This window comes from Bison bison, unplaced genomic scaffold (assembly GCF_000754665.1).
Source record: "Bison bison bison isolate TAMUID 2011002044 unplaced genomic scaffold, Bison_UMD1.0 scf7180017864289, whole genome shotgun sequence".
NCBI classification, from domain to species: domain Eukaryota; kingdom Metazoa; phylum Chordata; class Mammalia; order Artiodactyla; family Bovidae; genus Bison; species Bison bison.
This window is the reverse complement of record NW_011494861.1, coordinates 20046828-20070579: the sequence shown is the minus strand read 5'-3', so window position 1 is coordinate 20070579 and position 23752 is coordinate 20046828. Positions and strand designations below refer to the sequence as shown.

At 37.9% G+C, this 23752-nt stretch overlaps 1 protein-coding gene across 5 annotated transcripts in view; it reads right to left on the bottom strand.

The window, feature by feature from the left end:
* The window catches only part of RASAL2 (RAS protein activator like 2), a 254269-nt gene that overhangs the window by 25153 nt on the left and 205364 nt on the right, over positions 1-23752 (bottom strand). For all 5 annotated transcript variants that reach the window (XM_010850125.1, XM_010850123.1, XM_010850124.1 and 2 more), the window contains 7 exons: positions 16470-16623; positions 14613-14711; positions 13515-14069; positions 11205-11349; positions 4727-4871; positions 3859-4095; positions 2006-2207 (listed from right to left, as the gene is read on the bottom strand). In XM_010850125.1, coding sequence (XP_010848427.1) covers positions 2006-2207; positions 3859-4095; positions 4727-4871; positions 11205-11349; positions 13515-14069; positions 14613-14711; positions 16470-16623 — 1537 coding nt within the window. The remainder of the gene's footprint in view (positions 1-2005; positions 2208-3858; positions 4096-4726; positions 4872-11204; positions 11350-13514; positions 14070-14612; positions 14712-16469; positions 16624-23752) is intronic.

Here is a 23752-nt window from a genome sequence, read left to right as displayed (position 1 = left end):
TTTTTGGGACAACGATGCCATTGATGGAGGGGTGGAGGTTGAAGGGAAGGGTAGGTGTTTGCGTATGGGAGTGGCAGGTTCATAATGCATTGTTATGGAGCAGCAGAACCATGGCGTCGAGATGAATGGAGGAGGCGAAACAAGATGCAGCAGACATTGAGGAAAGAAAGGAAATAGAAATTAGGATTATGCAAATAAAAATTAAAAGACATGCTCAAAACAACCAAACTACTGCCATTCCAACTAAAATAGGCATGCAAAGCAAACTACATCTTTGGGAGGCTGGTAGATCAAGGGAGGGGAAGGGAGGGGAAGAACCAAACACCTTCTAACCAAAAAGGAATTTGGGACTAGAGGGCTGGCTAGTGTGATGAAACTTTCAAAGAGAAGGGATCATGTGAGGAAAGAAATGCATGCCAGCATACAAGAAGGTGATGCATTCAGGGGTCCAGAGCACTGCAGGCCACACAGTTGATCACTGTCATCCACTAGTCATTTAACCTTGGGAATGCTGACCTACTGCCAACTGAATTTGCATCAGCAAGACAATGTTTTTGTTTAAACAGCAAGATCAGGTAAACTCTATGAGATACATCTAGAGGTACTGCTGGTTCCCAAGACCAAACAGATTAATTAAAAAGGAGAAAATGTGTTTACACAGTAAAGCCTGTTAAAAAGACTTTGCCCCTGAATAAACCAGGTTGATTTCACAAGATATAACTGTATCCACAGCCCACTGATGGTGTTATTCAGTGAAGAATAACCTTTTACAACTTGCTTTATCCATCTCAATCATTTTTTCCTTTGGGGAATTCTCATTCTCACGGGGTCTTACGGGAATCCTTAACGATTAGGTAGTTTTATATGGCTGCCTCTGGGTTTTCCTTGTCTCCTCAACAATCAGTAGACTCCTGGTTGAGGACAAAGGCCATCTGAAGAATGTCTTTACTCGTTCGACTCTCTTGAGCCAAGATTCTTTTTCAAGGAATTTACCCTTAGCATAGCCGCAACTTAAAATCTAATGGGTCCATAAGAATAAGAAACAGTATTATTTTATAAATGTGTTAGTACCAGTGGAAACCCTACCATTTATATTTCCTTAGGAAACTAGTCTTTTTTAATAAGTTTTACTCTCTTCTTCCCCATTTTATTGGTGTGTCATTTTTAAAGGTAATAGGAAATGGAGGAAAACAATTACAGAAAAATAATTTAAATAATTTTGTTGTCTGAATTTATTCTAACATACCACCACAGATACCTATAAAGTACCTGTGGCAAACAAAAACACCTATAAATAATTATTATGATAAACCTAGCCAAAATATGTTAGACTGTTTTCCATAATAAATTCTATTCCTCTTTGCAAAATTCCAGAAGGAAGAAAATGATTGACAGGTATACATTTAGTTATTAATATGATATATACTTTTTAGCTTATAGTCAGAAAATAAAGGATTAAAATGATCATTTTCTATATTAATTCACATCTGCAGAGGAAAAAAATAAGGATTTTCAGATCCCGTATAACTCTATAGACACCAATAGTTATAGTAAACCCTCTGACTTGCATGATAAAATAAATCTCATGGTAAGTTACTTAAACACGATAGTCTCAGTATTTTCTTAAGTCCACACTTTTGTTAGAAATTACTATTATGAGGTTTCGTCTCATTCTACACTCCATGAATAACGCATCACACATCAATATTCAATATTAGTTTCTAGGCAAATACACACACATATTTATAGAAATATATACCCCATTAATCAAGGTAACTACTTTAAAATAAATGTTAATAATTTCATGACTTTCTAGAATTTCCTGGTCGGTTAGGGCACACATTTTACTCAGAAATAATAACAATCTCCTCCCAGACTTCTAGATCAAAAGGTTGCTTTCAACTAGCAGAGAGCACGAATGTGATCACTCCGTAGACACTCCAGAATTCATGTGGCTCAGGGCGCTCTGCCTCCCATCCCCCATTGCCCTTCCAGCCTACTTTACCTTATCAAGTTGGGAAACTACTTCCCACAGTAAGGAATGCAAAACTGAAAGCTCTCGGCCCAGATCAATGTAACCATCAAAGCCTGGGGTGTTTGAGATGGTGTCTGGATTAGAGATCTCCAAAAGAAAGCGCTTCATTCCACCCCATTCATGTTCTAAAAAATCATTCATGAATGCCATGTATTCCTCCTTGTTACCAAATCTGAAGTAGAGGGAGAGAAAATGAGAAAGAACATATTCAGGAAAAGAGATGTGATCATTTTGAATTGACTTTACACAGAGCTATACTTTTTTTTTTAGGGAGGTGACTAATTTGTTTTATTATTTGTAAGTGATAAGTATTAAAACATACTTTCTTAATATTACATTAATACTCAAAAACTTTGAATAGCTTTCTATTCTCTATAGGGTAAAGACAATGTCCTTTTCCCCTGGTATTTAAAGCCAGTATCAACATTATCAGTATAAACCTCAGTATCACTAGCTTCTTCAAAATCTCCCAAATATAGTATACTTCTTTTCTTCTCCAAACCTTTGCTTATGCTATTTATGTCTACTAGAGAATTTCCTCTCTTCTTTGTCTGTCTAGGTTGTAGCTATCTTCTGGGCCTAGCTTAAATCCAAAGAACATGTTCTAAAATAAACTAGCAACAATTTTTATAAGAATTAGATCAAATATGGGTAAAAATAGATTCCTCTGTTGGCATATATGTTGTGCACACAAAGTTAAACTCAGGCACTTTCCAAGAGCCACATGCTAGAAAACAGTGTTTCACTGAAGTTCTAATTTTTCCCTTCAATACACTGCTACTAGAAACATACTTAAGCTTCAATATTAAGAGAATCTGGGATCAATTCTGCCAGTGTGAACTGCTTCTCAGTGATTTCTTAAAATTATTTCCTATAAACTATAAAAATTACACAAACTTAAGAAAAATTTGAAAACACTGAAAAGTGGAAAGAAAAAAGGATGGCTATACCAGCTCTACCACCCAAACATATCTGCTGTTTACAGTTCAGTGCATTTCTTCTCCAGCTGATTTCTCCTAACTTCTTTTTGAAAAAGTTTAAAACTACAGAAAATTTCAAAGAATATACAGTGTACACCCATATGCCATTTACCTACTTAACCAACCATTCACATTTTGCCAAGTCTGTTTTCACCGTCTCTTTTTTTGACTGAACCATTTTAAACTAAGCTGCAGATATAACCCCTAAGTACATTAGTACCTACTTCTCTAGAATAATGAATAACTCTTACACATACGAATGCCATTATCACACTGAAACTTTAAGAAAATGTTATTTATAAATCATCTCACATAGAGTTCCTATTTCACCAGTTATTCCCAAAATGATTTTAATAAATTTTTTTCCAATTCAGATCCAAACACTGCCTTGTCTCTTTTATCCAAAATAGTCCCCACTTCATCTTTTCATGATATTGACTTTTTTGAAGGGGTCAGGCCAATTCCTTCCCAACTTTCTTATATTTAGGTTTTTGCAATATCATATTGGGGGATAAAAGCATATACACCATTTGGTGTCCTCTCTTTTTGGCTATCTCTTTTTTTAAATAGCACTTTTCATTTAATATATCTTTATCATTTTCCATACTATTCATAAACATATTTTGTAGTAGCTGCATATATTCCATTGGATGCATGGATTACTTAACTATTCCTCTACAAAGTGAATATTCAAAGTGATGTCAATCTTTTTGCTGTTTTTAATAACATCACGATGAAAACCATGTAACATGAGTGATGAGGTGGCCCATGCTCATCTAAAGGTTAAGCCTCATGTACTTTTAAGTGACGTTTTGAGAAAGTGGTTACAGTAGCTCCGCCTACTTGGCAAAGTTGGCCAGGTTCTGGATGACCTTGGCAATGAGAGTCAGAGTCCGAGATGTGCGGTCATCAGGATACTCCTGCATGAGGTTGAAGAGACTGGGAGACATGATGGCCGGGCACAGAAAACGGAGAAACAGCGAGGCGCTGATGAGCCTCTCGCTGATGTCCTGCTTGCCGCGGTTCAGGCACTGCTGCTTCCAGGATGCAAACACTTCTTTCAGCTCACGAGGAAAAACACTGGGGAAGAAAGAAAGACCAAAGGTAAAAGTACTAGAACCCAAAAAAGCCCGGGTGGATCCCACTGTGGCCCCACAGAGTCAGACTATGAGGAGGGAATAATAGAGAGAACTCCGTTGATTCACGGCTGAGAGGTGGTGGACAAGTCATAGACATCCAGATGGAGACCAGAAACCTGATGCTGTAAATCTCAGGAACTAGTGTAAATAAGGTTTTGCAAAGTGGGAAGATGGCATGCAGCTCCTGACTAACCCATTTGGTTTACTCTAGCTCAGTGTAATCTCTCTACAGACTGCTCATCACAAATCTAAAATCTTACTGACTGCCGGTGAGAACAGTGGTCAGAAATCATTAACGTATCTGTTTTGACACTAGTAAATATGTTTAAAAGTCCTTAAAGTACTTTTGGTATTCGAGAATGTGGGGTTAATATTCTGGGGAAAGATTACATTTATGTAGATAGTTCAGGGGGACTTCTTACAATATAGGTTTAGATTTTAGATAAAACTGTGTTAGGGAAACTTTCAACTTCTCTTCCTTTGGTTGGGAAATGACAGTTAACACTGTGATAACTTTCATATGAAAAAGTCAAGTTCCATAAGCAGGGAATGAAGCACTGACAGCAGCTCACCAGTAAGAGTTGATGATCTTGCAGAAAGCCAGCTCACAGCACATTTTCAGGTTGCTCTGATGGTCCAGAAGTTCACTGGATGAACATTTGCTGGGATCCACTTCACAGTTTTCATCTGACTCATACAAAGCTTTGATGAACTCCCCTATTTGAAGATGAGATGATGATGGATCGGATAACTATAAATAGTGTCTTCCTGAATAGTACAAAACAATTTAGGATTTCTGTACTAAACTGTAATAGGGAACTCTTTCTGGTGCCTGACACGGAAGGCACAAGACTGTTCACGAAAGGTTATTGTTTTGGAAGCTAAGATTTACCACCTCCTACATGTCATGTTTATTTCCTTATCCTGAAGTGGAAAAACAGCACTCATTAACATTGTCATCATGATATTTATACAAAGAGTAATGAAACTACTTTAAAAAATGCTATAACTTTACATCTTTTATCTGAAACCACAGATATATTTAATTAGCAGGAACTCATTAAACGCCTCTCTACGTTATAAATAATGTTGTTACTATTTTAGAAGAATAAATACCCCAGGTCTGACTAAATAGCCCACCTAAGCTTTTAAGGGCTAATACTGGTGCCAAACTGAGTGCCAAGCTCAGATTCAGGTAATTCTAGGCCCACATCTCCTAACAGGGATAGTAATTCCACATAGCACACAGCACAGCATCTCTGTATATAATTTGGATGTTTTTCCAAATAAATTTAGTTTAGATGCCCTGTTCATACATCTTATCCTTTGTAGAGATATGCCCAGTATTTCCTGAAAGAGCAAATCTTTACCTAATCTGTTTATCCTCCTTTATGAACCATACCTTGTATCTGTTCTGTTCTATGCTTCACGCTATTTTGTGCTTACTTGTTCGCACGCTCGTCTCATCTTCAGGATGAATACCACTGAAGATCAGGGACTGGGTTCTATTCAAGTTCAAATCCCAAGCCTATCAAGTAGCTTCCAAAGCATTGCTGCTGCTGCTGCTAAGTCGCTTCAGTCGTGCCCGACTCTGTGCGACCCCATAGATGGCAGCCCACCAGGCTCCTCCATCCCTGGGTTTCTCCAGGCAAGAACACTGGAGTTGGTTGCCATTTCCTTCTCCAATACATGAAAGTAAAAAGTGAAAGTGAAGTCGCTCAGTCGTGTCCGACTTCGCAACCCCATGGACTGCAGCCTACCAGGCTCCTCCGTCCATGGGATTTTCCAGGCAAGAGTACTGGCATGGGTCGCCATTGCTTTCTCCCCCAAAGCATTGCAGGAACTCAAAAAATAGTTGTCAGAAATGGTAGTATGGTTTTCTTTTTTTTTTAATACGTCTTTATGAAAAAGGAGTAGATCTTTCAAAGCTCCTTCCAAATCTGTTCATAGTAACTGAAGTTCAGGCTAGTTACTAATAGATATCATGGAAGTGAACAGTAATTTCTACAAAAAAATTAAGAAGTAGAAGCAATAACAAAGAGTATTTTCTATCAAAATGGCTAGTACTAAGGTAAAGGAAAGATTAAAAAAAAATAGCTGTGATAGAGGATGGGAAGTGATTATTTGGAAGTAAAATGCTTGGAGGACAGGAATTTAAATGATGCACAGAAAAGAAAGTGATGCAGAGAACAATTAAAGGCTATGGAACCAGACAGATCTAGGGTCAAATCCTGGACCCATCACTTAGCCAACTGTGGGGGGCCTGAAAAGTCACTTAACTGGTCTGAATTTCGGGTGCCTTATTTGGAAAATAGTGTTAGGAACTCCAACCTGCTGGAGCTATGGTGAGGAATAGGGCATGAAAAGAAAAGTGTCTAATATGGTGCCTGGGTACTTAGTAGGGGCCCCCACAGTAAGTGTTATGTATACTTTGTAGTTTTAAAATAACTTTTCATCAAGTAAAAAAACCCAAAGTTAGTAAAATAACTTTTCATCAAGTGAAAAAAACCAAAGGCTTTTCAATTGTTTACCAACTCTCACAAGATTTCTACTGAACACGTTCTCAGTGTCACCTAGGCTCTGTGTGCCCACAGATTTCACCTCATTTAAAGAGTACCAGAATTTAAAACTAAGTCATCAATGTCAAATACTTGATGTAAAGATCAATCCGCCTCTAAATTTATATCATTAATATTCGGCTTAATGAGTTGTACCTATTCTGGGGGAAATAATACTAACTTGTGAATTCTGAGAGTATTTTTCTCTTTTCCTTCAAAAAAAGAACCAAATAAATAACTCAAGGGTCTGGAAGCAAATTGACTGTCTAAAGTTTTTTTCTTTTACCTGATTATAATTAAAATCCTCCGAAATTGAGAAAACTCTTTTCACTTTTGAAACTATAACCTATGTGTCTGATAATGTGGCAAGTACCACACTGAAAAGTGAACTTTTATAGATCTGCACCTAGAGGCTGTTTTGCTTGCTTGCTTGCTAAGTCGCTTCAGTCGTGTCCGACTCTGTGCGACCCCATAGACGGCAGTCCACCAGGCTCCCCCGTCCCTGGGATTCTCCAGGCAAGAACACTGGAGTTGGTTGCCATTTCCCTCTCCAATGCATGAAAGTGAAAAGTGAAAGTGAAGTCGCTCAGTCGTGTCCGACTCTAGCGACCCCATGGACTGCAGCCTACCAGGCTCCTCCATCCATGGGATTTTCTAGGCAAAAGTACTGGAGTGGGATGCCATTAGCTGATTACAAATTATTGAGACAGATTTAATCCTTTCATATCTGCTCTCTGGCCTTGCCGGGGGCCAGTGGGGGTTGGGGGGGAGCAGAGACATTACTTTGCCAACAAAGGTTCATCTAGTCAAGGCTATGGTTTTTCCAGTAGCCATGTATGGATGTGAGAGTTGGACTGTGAAGAAAGCTGAGAGCCAAAGAATTGATGCTTTTGAACTGTGGTGTTGGAGAAGACTCTTGAGAGTCCCTTGGATAGAAAGGAGATCCAATCAGTCCATCCTAAAGGAAATTGGTCCTGAATATTCATTGGAAGGACTGATGCTGAAGCTGAAACTCCAATACTTTGGCCACCTCATGCGAAGACTCATTGGAAAAGACTGATGATGGGAGGGATTGGGGGCAGGAGGAGAAGGGGACGACAGAGGATGAGATGGCTGGATGGGATCACCGACTCGATGGACGTGAGTTTGCGTGAACTCCGGGAGTTGGTGATGGACAGGGAGGCCTGGAGTGCTGTGATTCATGGGGTTGCAAAGAGTCAGACACGACTGAGAGACTGAACTGAACTGACAATGTTCTATAATGTTTCATTATCTCATTACTTTCTAGCACCCAAATTTCATGTGTAGAAATAAGCCAATAGGTATGGATATATTATCGTTAAAAGGAAATTTGCCTCCGCCGTCAATGGTGGGAATCAGGCCATGTTAGAGCCCTTTCTGTATGTCACAGAAGATGGTATTTCCTGTGTGTCACAGGACATCAACACGAAATCTGATTTCAATTAGAAAAGTAAAAGGGGTTAATGGATGAAAGATTTAAGTCTAATTGAGGCAGAGTCTATGCTATCAACATTAATGCTTTTAATCAAGATAAATGAAGACTGGCTAAAAAGCAGGCAGATATTCTTTAATTTGATTGGCAACTTTTAACTCAGTTTTCTCTAAGCATTCTTCAGGCAGTCTGCAAATAACATCTATTTTTTTTTGCCCAAAGTGTATGAAATACAGTAAAACTTGAATTATTCAGAGTGCTCAGCTGTACTTATTAATGTGATTTTTTGGTTTTACTAAGACTTCACTGTGAAGTTTTTTTATTTAAAACTTACCATGAAGTCTTATTTAATTTTATGATTAGAAGCTCCTGCTGTAGCAAGTACAGTATCCTATGATGAAAAAAACAATCTTTCTAAGGGAACTGAAAATTTTGCACTTCTTCAGGGTTACTTTTGGACTTATTACTATTTTGAACTATACAAAATAAGTCTTAATTTATACTGGTGCTAAGATGTATTCTGTAAATTGTTTTCAAAACAGAATTTGTCATAAAAAAATAAAGTACAGGAGAAAAATTAGATACCAAGAATCTAGGATTAAAAGGCTAACTAGAAATATGGAGAGTTAGATGGGGAGAAAACAGCAGCATCTCTGTCCTGAAGAAGCTTACTAATTAATTTTGCTTGTGTCTTGGAAGCAGCACCCATTTTCACCACCCTGGCCCTTGCTCTTGGGTTACAAAAATGATAACAGAGATCTTTGTGGGGTTACGTGAATTTCTTCCCCTGCTCACTGAATTTTCATATCTCAATGAGCCAATCAGATATTTAATTATTAACTGTTCTATCAAAGGACTTGTCTCTCCTTTTCACTTCAGGAATTATTTCATTTGGAAATCCTGGTTAGTACATTGCATGGTGGAATATGAATATTTGATTTTTAAGCAGTAGATGGTCAACAAATATCTACCTCTTTATCTCCCCAGAATAGAGAATACTGTTTGAGATGCATCATTATTGGTTTTTATAAGGTGGTGCAAATCATTAAAGCAAATTATGATATATAATTCATGATATGACTGTAATAAGCTTTTTATATGACACTGATTCTGTACCTTTCCTGAAGTCAATGAAAGTCCATTTTCGCCATTCTTCTAAATTCCCATTAGATCTTAAACTAAAGCATATGGCTTAAAAAAAAATGAAGATAGGAAGCAGGAGAAGAAAAAATTTACTTCTCTAGAGTAGGAATTAACTGCTACTACAGTGAGCCCAGCACTCACAGTCCAACACAGTGTCTACCTGCTGTTCCTCAAGCAGTCATTCACTTTTTACCTCCTGTGACCTGGCTCCTGAGAACAATCCCAGGCATCACTAATGAGCAAAATCAACAGCCATGTTTTTCTTTGACTCTTTACCTTCCTTAATCTCTGACTCTCTTAATGCTTTTTTCCTCTTGGTATCTAAGACTCTTTTCCTTCTTCTTTTTTTTTTTCTCATGGGCATGCACACTTCCTCTATCTCCGATCTCTTCTCACATTCCTCTGCTTCCTTCTACACCATAAGCCAGGAACACTGTCAGATCTGTCTTTGGCCCTATTCTCTTTCTCCTGTAATCTGGTAGTTTCACTGATTCCTTCCACATGGGTAACAGTCCTAAACTTCCACCAGCCAGCTAGACAGAAGTCTTGGGATGTCCTGCCTAGAACCCCTGGGACTTCCCACTTGAACTTCAAGTTAAATACAGTGAAGTGAAAATATCATTTCTCATTCTTTTGAGAGTACTACTTTTATGTTCTCTTTCTGTTAAGAATCTCATCATCAAAAAAAAAAAAAAAAGAACTTGCAAAGGCCCCAAATTCACTGTAATATTTGACCTCCTTCCCTACCACACCCTGCCCCATTCCCACAAACGGAAGAGTTGCCAAGTCCTATTACCTCACTGGGGATTACCTCATTCAGTCTTATTTCTTGCCTTCAACACACACCTGTCTACTCTTGACAGTCACATGTGACTATTGAGCACTTGAAATGTGGCTACTGCAACTGACCATGCAATAAATGTAGATAAAATACACATAATTTCAAAAAGCATGAAAAAAGTAAAGTATTTTGTTTATAATTCTTATATTGATGATATAATAAATAATATTAGGATATACTGGTTTGAATAAAATGTTATTGGAATTAAATTTACCTGTTTCTCTTGCCCCTTTTTTATATTGTGACTACTAGAAAATATAAATTACATGTGACTCACATTAAGTTCCTTTAGGACAATGCTGTTCTACATTCTGTGTGAAGGACTGGGGACATAAAGATAATGACAATGTTCTTTAAGGAACTCATGTCTGCTTTATCATAATGTACAATGAAGTGCCAAGGACAGTGCCTTAGTCTAGTGGTAACACCTGAAGTTTATGACCAAACATGGAGCTGTAAGTGGGTGACCCAGTCAGTAAGAACTACTGATTGGAGAAAACTTAGTTGTCATGACAAAGTCTGTAGGTCTTGAAGGCAGAAACTGGGAGTTGTGGGAACTGGCAGGACTTTCTCCGTTGCTGATGCATGATAACAAATGCTAACACTTTCAAAACTTAGGTTATGTATTTATTGGGTTAGCCAAAAAGTCTGTTGTAGTTTTTCCATAAGATGGTATGGAAAAACCCAAATGAACCTTTTGCCAACCCAATATATCATGATGTAAATACCCAAGACTTCAGAGGAAACAGATCAACTAGATGTAACATCTCATTACTAACATCACTGTATGTCTCAGAATGTCAGGAACTTGAGGGCATGGGGGTACTGGCTGTGCTCATGAGCTTTCTCATGGTACATGGTATAAGAAACAGATCTTCTTTTCCTCCCCTGGTGAGTATTGTCGACACTTCCTACAATTGAAACTCCAATTTTAACACTTTAATCAGTTGGAACTAAATAACGTTCAGAATTTGAGTTCCAGTTGGTTGTTTCATGAGGGTGAAATAACCTAAAAATCAAAAGGGAAAGAATAGAGATATTTTTCTTCTCCATACCCAGTGCATCGTGAAGATACTGTTGTCCCACCAACTTGAGGTATTCCTCAATGGATTTGGTGGCAATGGTGTTCTCTCTGAAGATCAAGACATCATGTTCTCCACAACGATCCACCTCAGACATCACCAAGTCCGTCAGAAAATCCTGGTAGAATAATGTTCAATCAGGCAGAAAGCAACTGAATGTGAATAAATACTACACGTTAGGACAGACTGATGCAATGTCAGACATCCTGGGAATGCTGCTTTAAAACTAAATCTACCAGATTCATTTGAAGGGAAAAGGTCAGTCAGGATAAAATTTGAAGTGTTACCAAGTTAAAAATTCCTTCAAAGGTTTTCCACTGCACTTAGGATAAAGACTATACTCCTGCACGTGGCCTGCAAGCTTCTAACGCACAGCGCACAGCGCTGTCTGTTCACCACAGAGGTTTTTGCAAATGCTGTTCACAGTTCTGCTTCACTCCCACCCTTGCTCCGCCTCCATTTCTATGGCATTAATTCCCTGGATCCTTTGGATTTTAGTTTGGCCTCGTTTCCTCAGTGAAGCCTTGTCTGACCAACACTGCCTCTGAACTCCATTAGTCAGGACCCCTTGATCCACATTCTTGAGGCACCATGTATCTTTTTATAAATCTGCACTTCTCACTGTAATCACACATTTCTGTAATTATTTTACTAATATCTGTTTTTCCCAGAGACTGTGAGCCCCATGAGACCAAAGACAGTGTCTATTTTTGTTCACCTCTATATTTCAGCATTTAACAGTTTCTGACACATATTAGGTGTTCAATATAAAATAGTTACAAATTGGTCCATAGTATCAACATGAAATTTCTTAAACATATAAACTCATTTTCTACATGAATTATGTATGTATATATCTCCAGCCATCCATTTATCCATCCATCTACTCATCCATAGTGAAGGAAGGCACAAGGAGAAATGAAGCCCTTAAGAAATAGCTGCTTCGTTTCTCAGCAGTCTTAAGGAACTTAATTTAAAATTCAGTGTTCATTATTCAATTTGAAATCTGATAATGTCATATATTTTGAATATTATATATGCAGTGGATATTTCAAAGTCTCCAAAATAAAAAACAGAGGGAATATGCTGCTTTACTTTTATTTTAAAATTAAGCATTTCCATATTAATGGGGTTCACTCTGGGATTTTTTTTCATCAGCGTGAGAGCTGTAGACTTAGGAATCACTACTAAAACTCCTATGCTAAGGGACAGGAAGAAACCTGGGGGTGATGGTAACACTCTGTATCTTGATTGCTGTGGTTTCCACGGGTACATAAAGTGTCAAAACTCATTGAATTTTCCCCTTTAAATGGATTTGGTTTATAATATGTAAATTGTATCTCAATAAAGTTGTTAACAAACCCTACATATATCCTTGAACCTCAAGCAAGTGAAGAACAAAAAGAACATATCCATACAATTTCAAAGATGAGACTCAAAATTTCAATGGTTTTTTTTTTAACACCAGAAAGCTCAAAATTATCATTAATAAATTCAACCACCAAAATGACGATCAATAGGAAGGCAATTAAATAAGGAACTAAATATTGAATATATTGATATATTCTGATATGTATCAAGAAATCTTAAAAACACTTCATTGTTCGGTTCTAAATAAATTATTCTAGCTGTGAACTCCTCTAGATCTAAAATACAATTTTACCATGATCAATTTACATATAATACAATGCAGTCTTTAGCCTGGTTAAGTGAACACGCCTCGCAGGGGTGATGATTACCACACTTCAGGCTGATCAGCGACTCTATCAATTGTTTAGTGTTCTTCATACAATTGGTATATTTCTCTATCTTTCTAGATTTTTACTTCTATCCAGGATGAACTGAGGTAAGGCTATCATGAGACAGCTAACAATAACATCCCTTGGTATTTTAGTTCTAAATTCAGACATTAATCTCATGAAGACTCTTGCTAGTGACCAACCTGATTCAGGAATACTTCCTTCTGTGACTAGCTGATATATATAGTCATCAGTCAATCTTAATTTAAAATATAGTGCGGAATAAAACAATCATACAACACACTTTGGAACTAAAGAGAAATAATCTTGCACACACTGGGATTATTACACCAGTCCTACCATTTATTTTGTTTGGTGATAAAGAGCGAGGGGTGCTACCTATATTTTGTGCAAATAAACTTTAAATAAATACTTGTTAGACTCTTCATTTTACTTCTTTAATTTTATAATCTCCACTTTTTCTGAATCTAAGAACCAATAATAGGTTTCCTTTCTGGGCAGTGCAACCCCCCTTTCTACTTACCTTGGCCCTTCCAGTGCTTTGAAGAATGTGCACTAAGGCACAGGCTAGCTCTTCTTTATTTCTCACACTGATTACTGGTTCAAGAACAGAACATAACATGGTATAGTTGCTGGTGACAAATTCTGCAAACTCTTTGTATTGCTCCATAGGCAGAATGGTGATGGTTTGGAAACGCGACTTAATCCGAATAGAAGGTCCTCCTGTCTTTCCTTTGTTGGGTGTAGGTGTGCTCACTGGGTACCACTTTTCTACAAACTGGCGACCAGTCACACTGGCAGTGGGGATGTTGACCAGCCCTACATAATTATTCTTGTCTTTTTTCTTCTTTTTTTCCACATCTTTATAAATGTGAACTGTGATGCTATGAAGAGGTGGAAGGCTGTAGAACTCAAAATGTTCACCCCAGAAAATATTGTCTGCTTTGGTCTTGCTAGTTGTACGAGCAAAGAGGGTATCATCAAGGCACAGTTCACAGAAATATTTCTTTTTAGGGGCAAGGTCCTTGGCTTCAATAATCCATAAACGGAGAACATTTTCAGCTCGTCTACAATTGTCCTATAAAGAAGTAACAAAGTTGTGTTTGAGAGCCGAAATACCAGAAAGACATTTTCCTCTTAAAGTAAGTGATGCTATGTACTTCATTAAGGGCAGTCATAAAATAATGAAGGGGATTGCTATCTCATCATTCAAGATAACAGCAAGCTCTTAGAGAGCCACAACATTCTATTTCACTTGGGTTAAACATCCTGTAATGGAAATTCTCATATAGCCAGTCTTATGGCAACTGGATTAGCTTTCTGCAAATGAGATAGAGGTATGTAAGTAATTAAGAAATCTGTGTTCTAGTCCCATTTCTATTGTGTATTGTACTCGGTTCTCACTTAGTCAAGTAATTTCTCTGAGTCCTCTTGTCCACACTGATAAAATCATGATCCTGTCTGCAGTAAGATTATTTTGAGCACAAAATAATAAAACACGTGTTTGTGTTTAAAAGTTCTGTAAAATGTAAGGTATTATTAATATTACTGTATTTCCCTTCAATCAACTTACTGCTTAATAGAGTTATGCAGTTTTTTGGACATTCAAAGCCACTCTTACCTTATTTGGTTGAACTGTCCTGCGCAGGTTTTCCATCCACTTATCTCTCTCTGAAGCAGAGTTACAACTGAAGCATTTACTTCCACTTAAGTAGGTAACCTTCAACATAAAGATTAGAGATAAGGAAAAGGAAACATGGGGCTTGGGAGCTCTATCTTCCTAGGGGTATCATTTAAGAGTTAGGGATATGCTGTGAACCCAAAATGATACGGTAACCAAAATGATATTTGCTGGCTTTGTGATATCTATGTGTGCATCTACATTCACTTTTTGCTTTTTATCTACTTAGCATCTATACTTTTCTCCAGGTAAGGACAAAGGTCACTGAGAATTCAGCTTAGGAACCGAAAACTGGCCTACAGTTTAGAAAGAACAAAACTGAAAACCTCTAATTAAATTAATATTTTAAAAAATTACCTGCAAATAAATATCCTCAATTCTGAGTGAGTTAATAAAAAAATAATTAAAAAGGGAAGAAGATCTCTAACAGCTTATTTCTTGGGAATGCTTTCACATTATAATATTACAGAAGGCTACTACATGAAATTGAAAAGAGTTCGTAGTGTTGAATTAATTACTCTGGAACCCACTTCTCTTCTATTAGGCAACCAGTCAGTTGATTTCCAGTCATTAGGTTAGTTTGAATATTATTATCAATGTCCTTTAAAAATGAAGTATGTTGTCTCTATGTCTAGTACCTACCACCTGTCTCGGCATACAATCTGTTGAACTAATTTCCACAAATATGGCAAACTTTAAGAGACTTTTATAAAAAAGAACACCAATAAATGACCTGTCCAAATTGCTACCGTGGCTCACATAGTAACTTACTCTCAGTTTATAACCTAGTGAATTAGATCAGACGTTACATTCTGTCTAATATGGCAGCTACTAACAACAGGTGGTAGTGAGCACCTGAAAAACAACTAGTCCAAATGAGATGTGCGGTAAGTGTAACACACATCGGATTTTGAAGACTTAGTTTTAAAAAAAGAAGGTGGAAAGTTGATAATTTTATTTTAGCTACATGTTGGAAGTGGGAACATTTGGGTTTAATAAAATTTAAAATCACACACATGGCTTTCACTGTATTTCTGTTGGATAGGGCAGGTCCCTAAGAACAGTTATCAGATGTATCTTTCAACTTTTACAACATCTAACATAGGACTCATAATTAGTAATTTTGTAAGTCTGTGCTAATTAATTAAATCATAATGCTAACAAGTACACAGATGGTTTTGAAATTAAATTTGCAAATGGCCAATTGTATACATTGTTTGGGAGGGGAAAATTACCTTATAAAAAGTGATAATTTCCTGGTAAAGGGCAGTTTGTTCACTGAAGAAATTGGCACATGCAATGTGCCAGGAAGCTAGCTAAGTGCAGAGAAATTATAAAAATAAAGAAGACATGATCCCAGATCTTGAACCACTCAGGTTTTAGTTAGTATGGTTTTGGTATTTTTCCCTCAAAGAATCATTAAAATTGGGGACTTAGGTTTTCAGAAGAAAAATAGTAACGTACTGTGTGATATCTTTCTCAATAACAAAAGATTAAAATACTAACAATAATTTAGTATTAATCTTGTGATCTCTGCTGAAAATGTACTAAGAATTCATTTATTTTGAAAGCAGACAAAGCCAAAAGGAATGAGAAACCATCATTAATAACTTTAATTACCAACATAATTAGATTAGCAGATTTCTAATTTTTCCCCTGTAAGTAGGTAATTTTCAGTAACTGAAAACCAGTTAAAATGATCAAATCATCAATAATGCAGTAATGCAATCACAAGAATATTGGATAGAAAATCTCTCTGCTGTCTTACTACTCTTTGTTTTTCCTGGACTTTCCTACCTCAAAGCAGAAGTCTTGTCCAAGGATGCTGCTATGGAGTGGCTTTACCGACACAGGCTCCCCTCTACCGAGATCCAGACATTCCACGGCACTGCATGGGCTCAGCAAAGATTCATGAGAACGGGACTCTTTTAGTTTAGGCAGCCCACGAGACCTAAAAGGAGAAAAAGATATTTATGGTAGTGTAACTACTTGGCCAATAAGAAAATAAAGGTCAAATGCAATGGAGGTTTAACAACAAATGGATAAATGCCTGAAGAGAAAAATATATCTGTAATAATAATGATAGGATCATATTCATGGGACACATAGAAACCACATATATATTCATGTGTGTGTGCACACATACTTTCTTTTTTCAACAAAACACAATAATGTACTATAACATTACTAATCGCAAGGGAGCTGGAAGCTGCACCACAGACATTGTTTTTTATTCTCATTCCTGTGTTGGAGATGGAGAAATAGACACCATTCAAGGTAACCTTACGCATTTCTTTTTTATGCAAAGATCTTATTTAAAGACAAATGGTTTCTTTTTTTTCCCCCATGCTATAGCTTTATCCTCTACTATCACTGACAAAGTAGTAGTGGCTATATCTTCACTGCTTTGGCAGAATAAACATACATATACATACTCAGAAACAAAGCCAAACTTTTCAGCACAAGACCCTGCTTTTCAAAAGGTCTGATTTTCAGCTCAATATGGAATTCTTTTCTGGCAAGCTTTTGTTTCTATTTATGCTTTATTGTACAAATATGAATGAACAGTAAAATGCCTTGAAGAAACTTCCCACCCTCCAAAGAAATGTTCAAACTCCCATCTAGAAGAAGAGATCTTTGTCAACACCATTCAGGGGTTCTGGTTCATTTTGTCCCCTACTTGGAATGTGGGGAATTGTGACTCTTGCCGCTACAGGAGCTAGTACTTCACTGCCTGAAGCCAAACAATATAAAACACAATATTCTTGAATCCAGAACGGGAGAGCTATGCAGTTTTACTCAGTAATTATAGTATTTATTGACTGAGACACTCAGAGTTAAATACATATATTTTAAGTAGAAGTACCTAGTAATAGAGATAAAAAGAAATGTCTTGTAGAAAGGTATTTGTTTTTGTAAAATGCATTAAATAAGCAGCTTCATTCATTTCCTTGAAATAACCATGTTAACATTAAAAGGAACTGAAATACTTAATATCAGAGTAGCTTGCAGTTAAATTATAAAGTAATAAGATATAGGAAACTAGTACTAAAGGCTGCTCTTTCCCTTCTGGTTCCATTCCAACTCTGTTTAATCAAATTCCATACATACAGTAAAAAACATCCTAAAACTAGGATTTTAGTCCATTCTTCTTTCCATACACAAAACATGTGTTCTCATATTCAGTAGTTTTTTTAAGGTCAAAGAGTCAATAATTACATTTACCGTTGATAATACAAAGTCTGCACAAAACCCACCTAATGTTTTGTACATAAAAATAGAACAATTTAATAGCTCCACATTTATTTCCTTTTGTTCTAGTGGATAAAACAATGTCATGTTATATACTGTCAACATAGCATATCAACTATAAATAACTAAATGCAAAAACAAATTTTAAGGTAATTACCATACAACCTTTCCCAGTATGCTTCATGGGAAGCCTGGTTGAGGCAACAGGATACTATAACTGTTCCTAAATAAAATGAAACAACAATTCCAGCCCCTTTTTCCCAGGAGGAGTTGCCTGGAGAGGAGAATTCTCTCCCGCTCTGGGAGTAAGCCTCTCAACAGGAAAGATGAAGAAGGCATATTTAAATAAGACGTGCGACAAAAGCCTTACTTTTTTAAACTCTCTAGGAAAATATTCTAAGACATAATGTTATCTCAAATCAAATAAATGTCTACCTACGTGAAGCAACTGTACAGCCACCTTGGAGTGCACCCCCAAATCATAGCGCTGCCACATGTCACAGCACGGCAAGTCACTTCTGAACTACATCTCAGAAGACAACTCTGGTTAGAAGACAAGAACCAAGAGAAGATAGTTTCCCCTGCTGCCTTCAGTTACTGATAGCATCTTTGAATAAACGTTTTCCAGGTATGTAACTTCAGGTCTTCAATAGCAGCAGAACAGAAACACATGAAACGGAACACGAAGTCATCTTCTAAACCAGCTGCGGGACAGGCAATATTCTTCTTCTCTTCCTCAGGCTGCATCCAGCCCCTCAGGTAACATAAACAAGGTTCCTGGGCTCTAGGCTGGGCCTGTTGCCATGGTGCTACACCTATAAGGAGATTAGAGCCCAAGGCAGCAGGGAGAAGCCGCCAGTGTGAAGGACTCAAGGAGCATGCTCTGCAAATGTGACCATTTTAAGGCAGAAAGGAAGGAACAGTGAGGCCCCACCCATTCCCATGAACAATTTTGGAGTCAGAAGCTATAGGGAGAAAACTGAGGCAATTCTGGGGGTGAAGGAGAATCTGTTAACTCTGCCAGAGAACAAAGCAGTGATTTGTTTCTGGATAATCCCCAGCCCCCTACTAAAAGGTATTCCCCTTGTTCCACCTTGCAAGTATAATCTTTCTCTCACGTCCATTCTATTTCCTTTGCTGTCCTAGTTTAATGTTACTAGGTATTGTTTTTCATTAACTTACCTGAGTTAAATATTTTTTTTCTTTTTAGAGAGGGGGTGGATAAAACTCTTTATTCACTGTATTCATAATACTGAACAAATTTCATTTTGATACTCAGGCTTAATTTTCTAATACAGACATAAACAGATATTACAACCAAGCCACCTGGAATTAGAATTCAAAATTCCTTCTGGTTATGGAAATTTCAAGTTGTTCAGGATCTCCTTATTGTTCAGCACTTATGGATGTTTGTATGTGTATACACACCGATACCAATGGATTGAACACTACATCTGCTAAACATTCAACATTGCTACTGAATAAATAAGCAAGCCCTTCCTGTATTGGGAAGAAAGTGTCTTGGAGAAGACAGAAGTAATTCCCAGAGAAGCAGGATTACAGTAAACAGGAAGATCGAGCAGCCTGGGAATGGCAGTGGTGAGGAGGCATTATCTGTGCAAATATGAAAGTAATCCCAAGTCCCCTCTAAGTCATGTTTACCTCCTCCTGTACCTTCCTATGAGCTGATTTTTCTTAGATCTGCTAACTAGAGTTTTAGCAGCTTTGATTGTCACTATAGTTTACTTCTCTAAAGGAAAGAATGTGGATTTATTGAGAGAAAAATGGGAGTTTGAAACAATTCTCAGTCCAATCTGACAATGGCCTTCATCAAGGAAACTAGCCTTGAAAGTGGACGTTGTGAATTCGCTAATTACTGGTTCTCTTTCTGAGCCCTGCACCCCCCTCAACTCCCATCATCCTAAACATCATGTAATAATTCAGGGTTCAGATATGACTATTTCTTGGTTTAATTGGGAACCTGCTTCCCACAAGCAATTTTAGTTCTAATTAAGGAAGGCTATATCCTTCAGTCAGTTCAGTTGCTCAGCCATGTCCGACTCTTTGCCACCCCATGGACTGCAGCATGCCAGGCTTCCCTGTCTATCACCAACTCCCAGAGCTTGCTCAAACTCATGTCCATTGAGTCGGTGATGCCACTCAACCATCTCATCCTCTGTGGTCCTCTTTTTGTCCTGCCTTCAATCTTTCCCAGCATCAGGGTCTTTTCCAATGAGTCAGTTCTTCGCATCAGGTGGCCAAAGTATTGGCACTTCAGCTTCAGGATCAGTTCTTCCAGTGAATATTCAGGACTGATTTCCTTTAGGATGGACTGGTTTGATCTCCTTTACATTTTGGTTTACAGTTACATTTAGATAACACTGAATTCTGTGTGAACTCCCAGAGCTCTAGTGATGTGAAAGGTAAGGGTTAAAAATCTAATTGCTTTGCTGATGAAAATTACCTGCTACTTCTGACCTATTTAAGAGATAAACTACAAGGCAGGAGTAGCCTTCTATCACCCAAGACAGTGAATTAATATTATATTGCTTTAACCCACATTACTAGCTGAAATCAGTCTTAAAAGACAAAAGTAAAGTCGTGGGGGGTGGGGAGCCAACATGCATGCCATTGAATTTACTGAAGAAGAAGAAAAAAAAAGGAGTCAAAAGACTCTGATTAGTGCAATGTTAAGTAAAACACAGCTGGATTTTTCCCAGCTCAACCATCCAATTTTTTAAAAGCATATTTCCCCCAAAGCGCCAGTGGTACTTGGATGCGCTAGCTCAATCTGCCACATGTTAACAGATGCAGTTCCAAATGTAGGAAACTTTTAATTAAAAATACAACTGAAAAAATAAATGCTTATTGCCACACAAAATTCTGTACTCCAGGGCAGGTGAATTTCTGCTTGGTGTGGCAATTATGATTCCAAACTGCTTCGCTGAATTCTTGAAAAGACAGCTCAGCCATAAACTGGGTACAGAAATATATGTTTGTGTTCACCAGCGTGTGTTCCTAAGGCACTTTATCTTGTCTGAAAATTTTCCAGGAAGAAATCAATAAAATTCGGTATCCTAGTACTCTAACCAACAAATTTACAAAGGGTCTAATCAGTTTTTTAAAAGTTGCATTTGAGCTTTCACTTTGGGGAAAAGACAGCTTTACTTCCTTCCCAGATTTTATTGTTTTTCAACCTGGTATCTGTGAAACCATCCAACTGATGTTTTCCGTTTGAAAGAGCAGATACTTTCCTATACTATAAAAGTTTCCCTACCTGGATTTTAGAAAAAAAAAAAAGGAAGAAATTAGAGCTCATTCACCAGAGTTCTGCTTGTGTGCCAGAAAAACGTCTTCTTTGAGGATCCTGACAGCACCAGCTGCAGTTAAAGCCAGTCCCTACTGCTTATATTACTCACTGGTTTTTATGTTTGCTTAAAAAAAAAAAAAAAAACAACCACACAACAGCTCATGCAAAAAGCTATTTATGGAAACATAACATGTACTACTGATCTTCCTTCTCTCTGCTCTCAGCCTCTAGACAGGATGGTCTAATGAACCTAGCTGCTGATGGTGAAGAAGGATGTTTGTCAGCCTGAGTTTTCACTTAAATAAACCCACGGTAAGGAAATTTATCATCACAGTCAAAAATGACATTCAGCCTACCTTGGTTACATACACATGTGATGAAGGTGGACACAGAATGAAGACAAGATTACAGACATTAAAACATGTTCTGAAGGGCGAAAAACTCACCCAGCCTTCAGTGACAGACACCAGGGGAAAATCGTCTTACAGAAACTGTACCAAACTATAATACACCTTTTTTTTGTTCTTAAATTGCAAATGGAATAAAATCTACTAGTGCTTGTTGAACAAATTCAGTATAAACATCACTGAATTAAAACAACTGTACATATAAACAATATGACAATATAAATACTGAATTAAAAAAAAAACATGAAACTAAACTAAATCACACTCACAAATGAATTCAATTAACACATTTAAATAGTTCAAGAATAAGTGGAAAGATTAGTAACTATTCTTCCCTGAATTTAGACTTCAGTCTGAGTGTCACCATAAGATTTAAGTATGGGTGAAAGGAGGATAAAAAATTTAGAAATTGATGAAGTTCAATGACACTTACTTCTTCATCATTCCTAAATTCATGCCTATTTGCTTTCCCACTGGTTTTAACCATTATTCGGTTGAATAAATGAATATATGTCTGAATCCATCTACTCATTCAATAGTTGCTTGGTGCACATTATGTGTCAGGCACTACACTAGATACAGATGGAAGTAAACAATGGTGAAGAAGAAAGGCAAGGTTGTTGTACTCACAAATAGTTTATCGTCTAGTGAGTTAACAAGCCATTATACCATGTGATAAGACCTAGGAAAAAAAGATGCAAAAATGGCTCTGTGGGCACTTAGTAGGGGCCCTGGATCTTTAGTTGGGGATTCAAAGAAAGTTTCATGGCAGTGAAAGTAATGTGATGGAGTGCTAAAAGTCATTAGGTAATTAAGGGTGGAGTGGAATTAGCTGTATGCAGATGTGGAGGTCCTGAGAGTCTGACAGGGAATGGTCAGCATGTGAGAAAGCCTGTAAGAAAAATACAAATCTGGGGTGTTTGAGGAATTGAGGAGAATTCAGCAGCGTGGCTCTGCTACAGGGTGGATGTGTGCTGGGGCGGAGAGAAGAGGCGTGGGGAGTAATGAGGCCTGAGAGACACTATGATGGGACCAGTAGTAACGTGGGTGTTCCAGTTTGATCACAAAGCCAGTGAATGAACATAGAAAGGTCGTGAGTGGTGGAGAGTGAATGACAAGATCAAATGCGTATCTGAACAAAGCATACTTTGGCTAGAAAGTGGAGAAAGGGGTACAGAGACAGGAGAGAAATACTGAAAGACTTAGAGACTGGCTCATAGATTATGATAGTAATCTGAGTAAAGATCATGAACTAGAACAGCAGAAATGTGAAAGAAGTAAATAGATTTGGGTGGTAATTGGAAGGTAAATAGGGGTCCCCTGATAGTTCAGTTGATAAAAAACCTGCCTGCAATGCAGAAGACCCCAGTTGGCCTCCTGGGTTGGGAAGATCTGCTGGAAAAGGGATAGGCTACCCATTCTGGTATTCTTGGGCTTCCGTGGTGGCTCATATGATAAAGAATTTGCCTGCAATGCAGGAGACCTGGGTTCAATCCCTGGGTTGGGGAGATGCCCTAGAGAAGGGAATGGCTTCCCACTCCAGAATTCTGGCCTGGAAAATTCCATGGACAAAGCAGCCTGGTGGGCTACAGTCTATGGGGTCACAAAGAGCTGGACACAAGTGAGCGACTTTCACTTCACTTCACTAGGAGGTAAACAGGCCTTCATGACTGCAATCCTGGGGACATCAGTGAGGTAGGTGGCAGAGTCAAGGCTGAGTCACGCAGTAGAAAAATGGTAAAGTCCTTTCCAGAGATGGGAAGTGACAGGCAATGCTGGTTGAGGCAAAGGTGGAAATAAAATCAAGTTTAGTACAAGTTTGAGGTTCCTATGTGAGTAGATGTTTGCTACAGACTGTTCTCCCCAATCTATGTTGAATTACTAACCTCCAATGTGACTATATTAGGAAGTCTGACCTTTGGGAGGTGATCAGGTCGGGACAGGGCACTCTCATGAAGGGGATTGAAAGTGAAAGTGAAAGTCACTCAATCGTGTCTGACTCTTTGTGACCCCATGGACTGTATAGTCCATGGAATTCTCCAGGCCAGAATACTGGAGTGGGTAGTCTTTCCCTTCTCCAGGGGATCTTCCCAACCCAGGGGATCGAACCC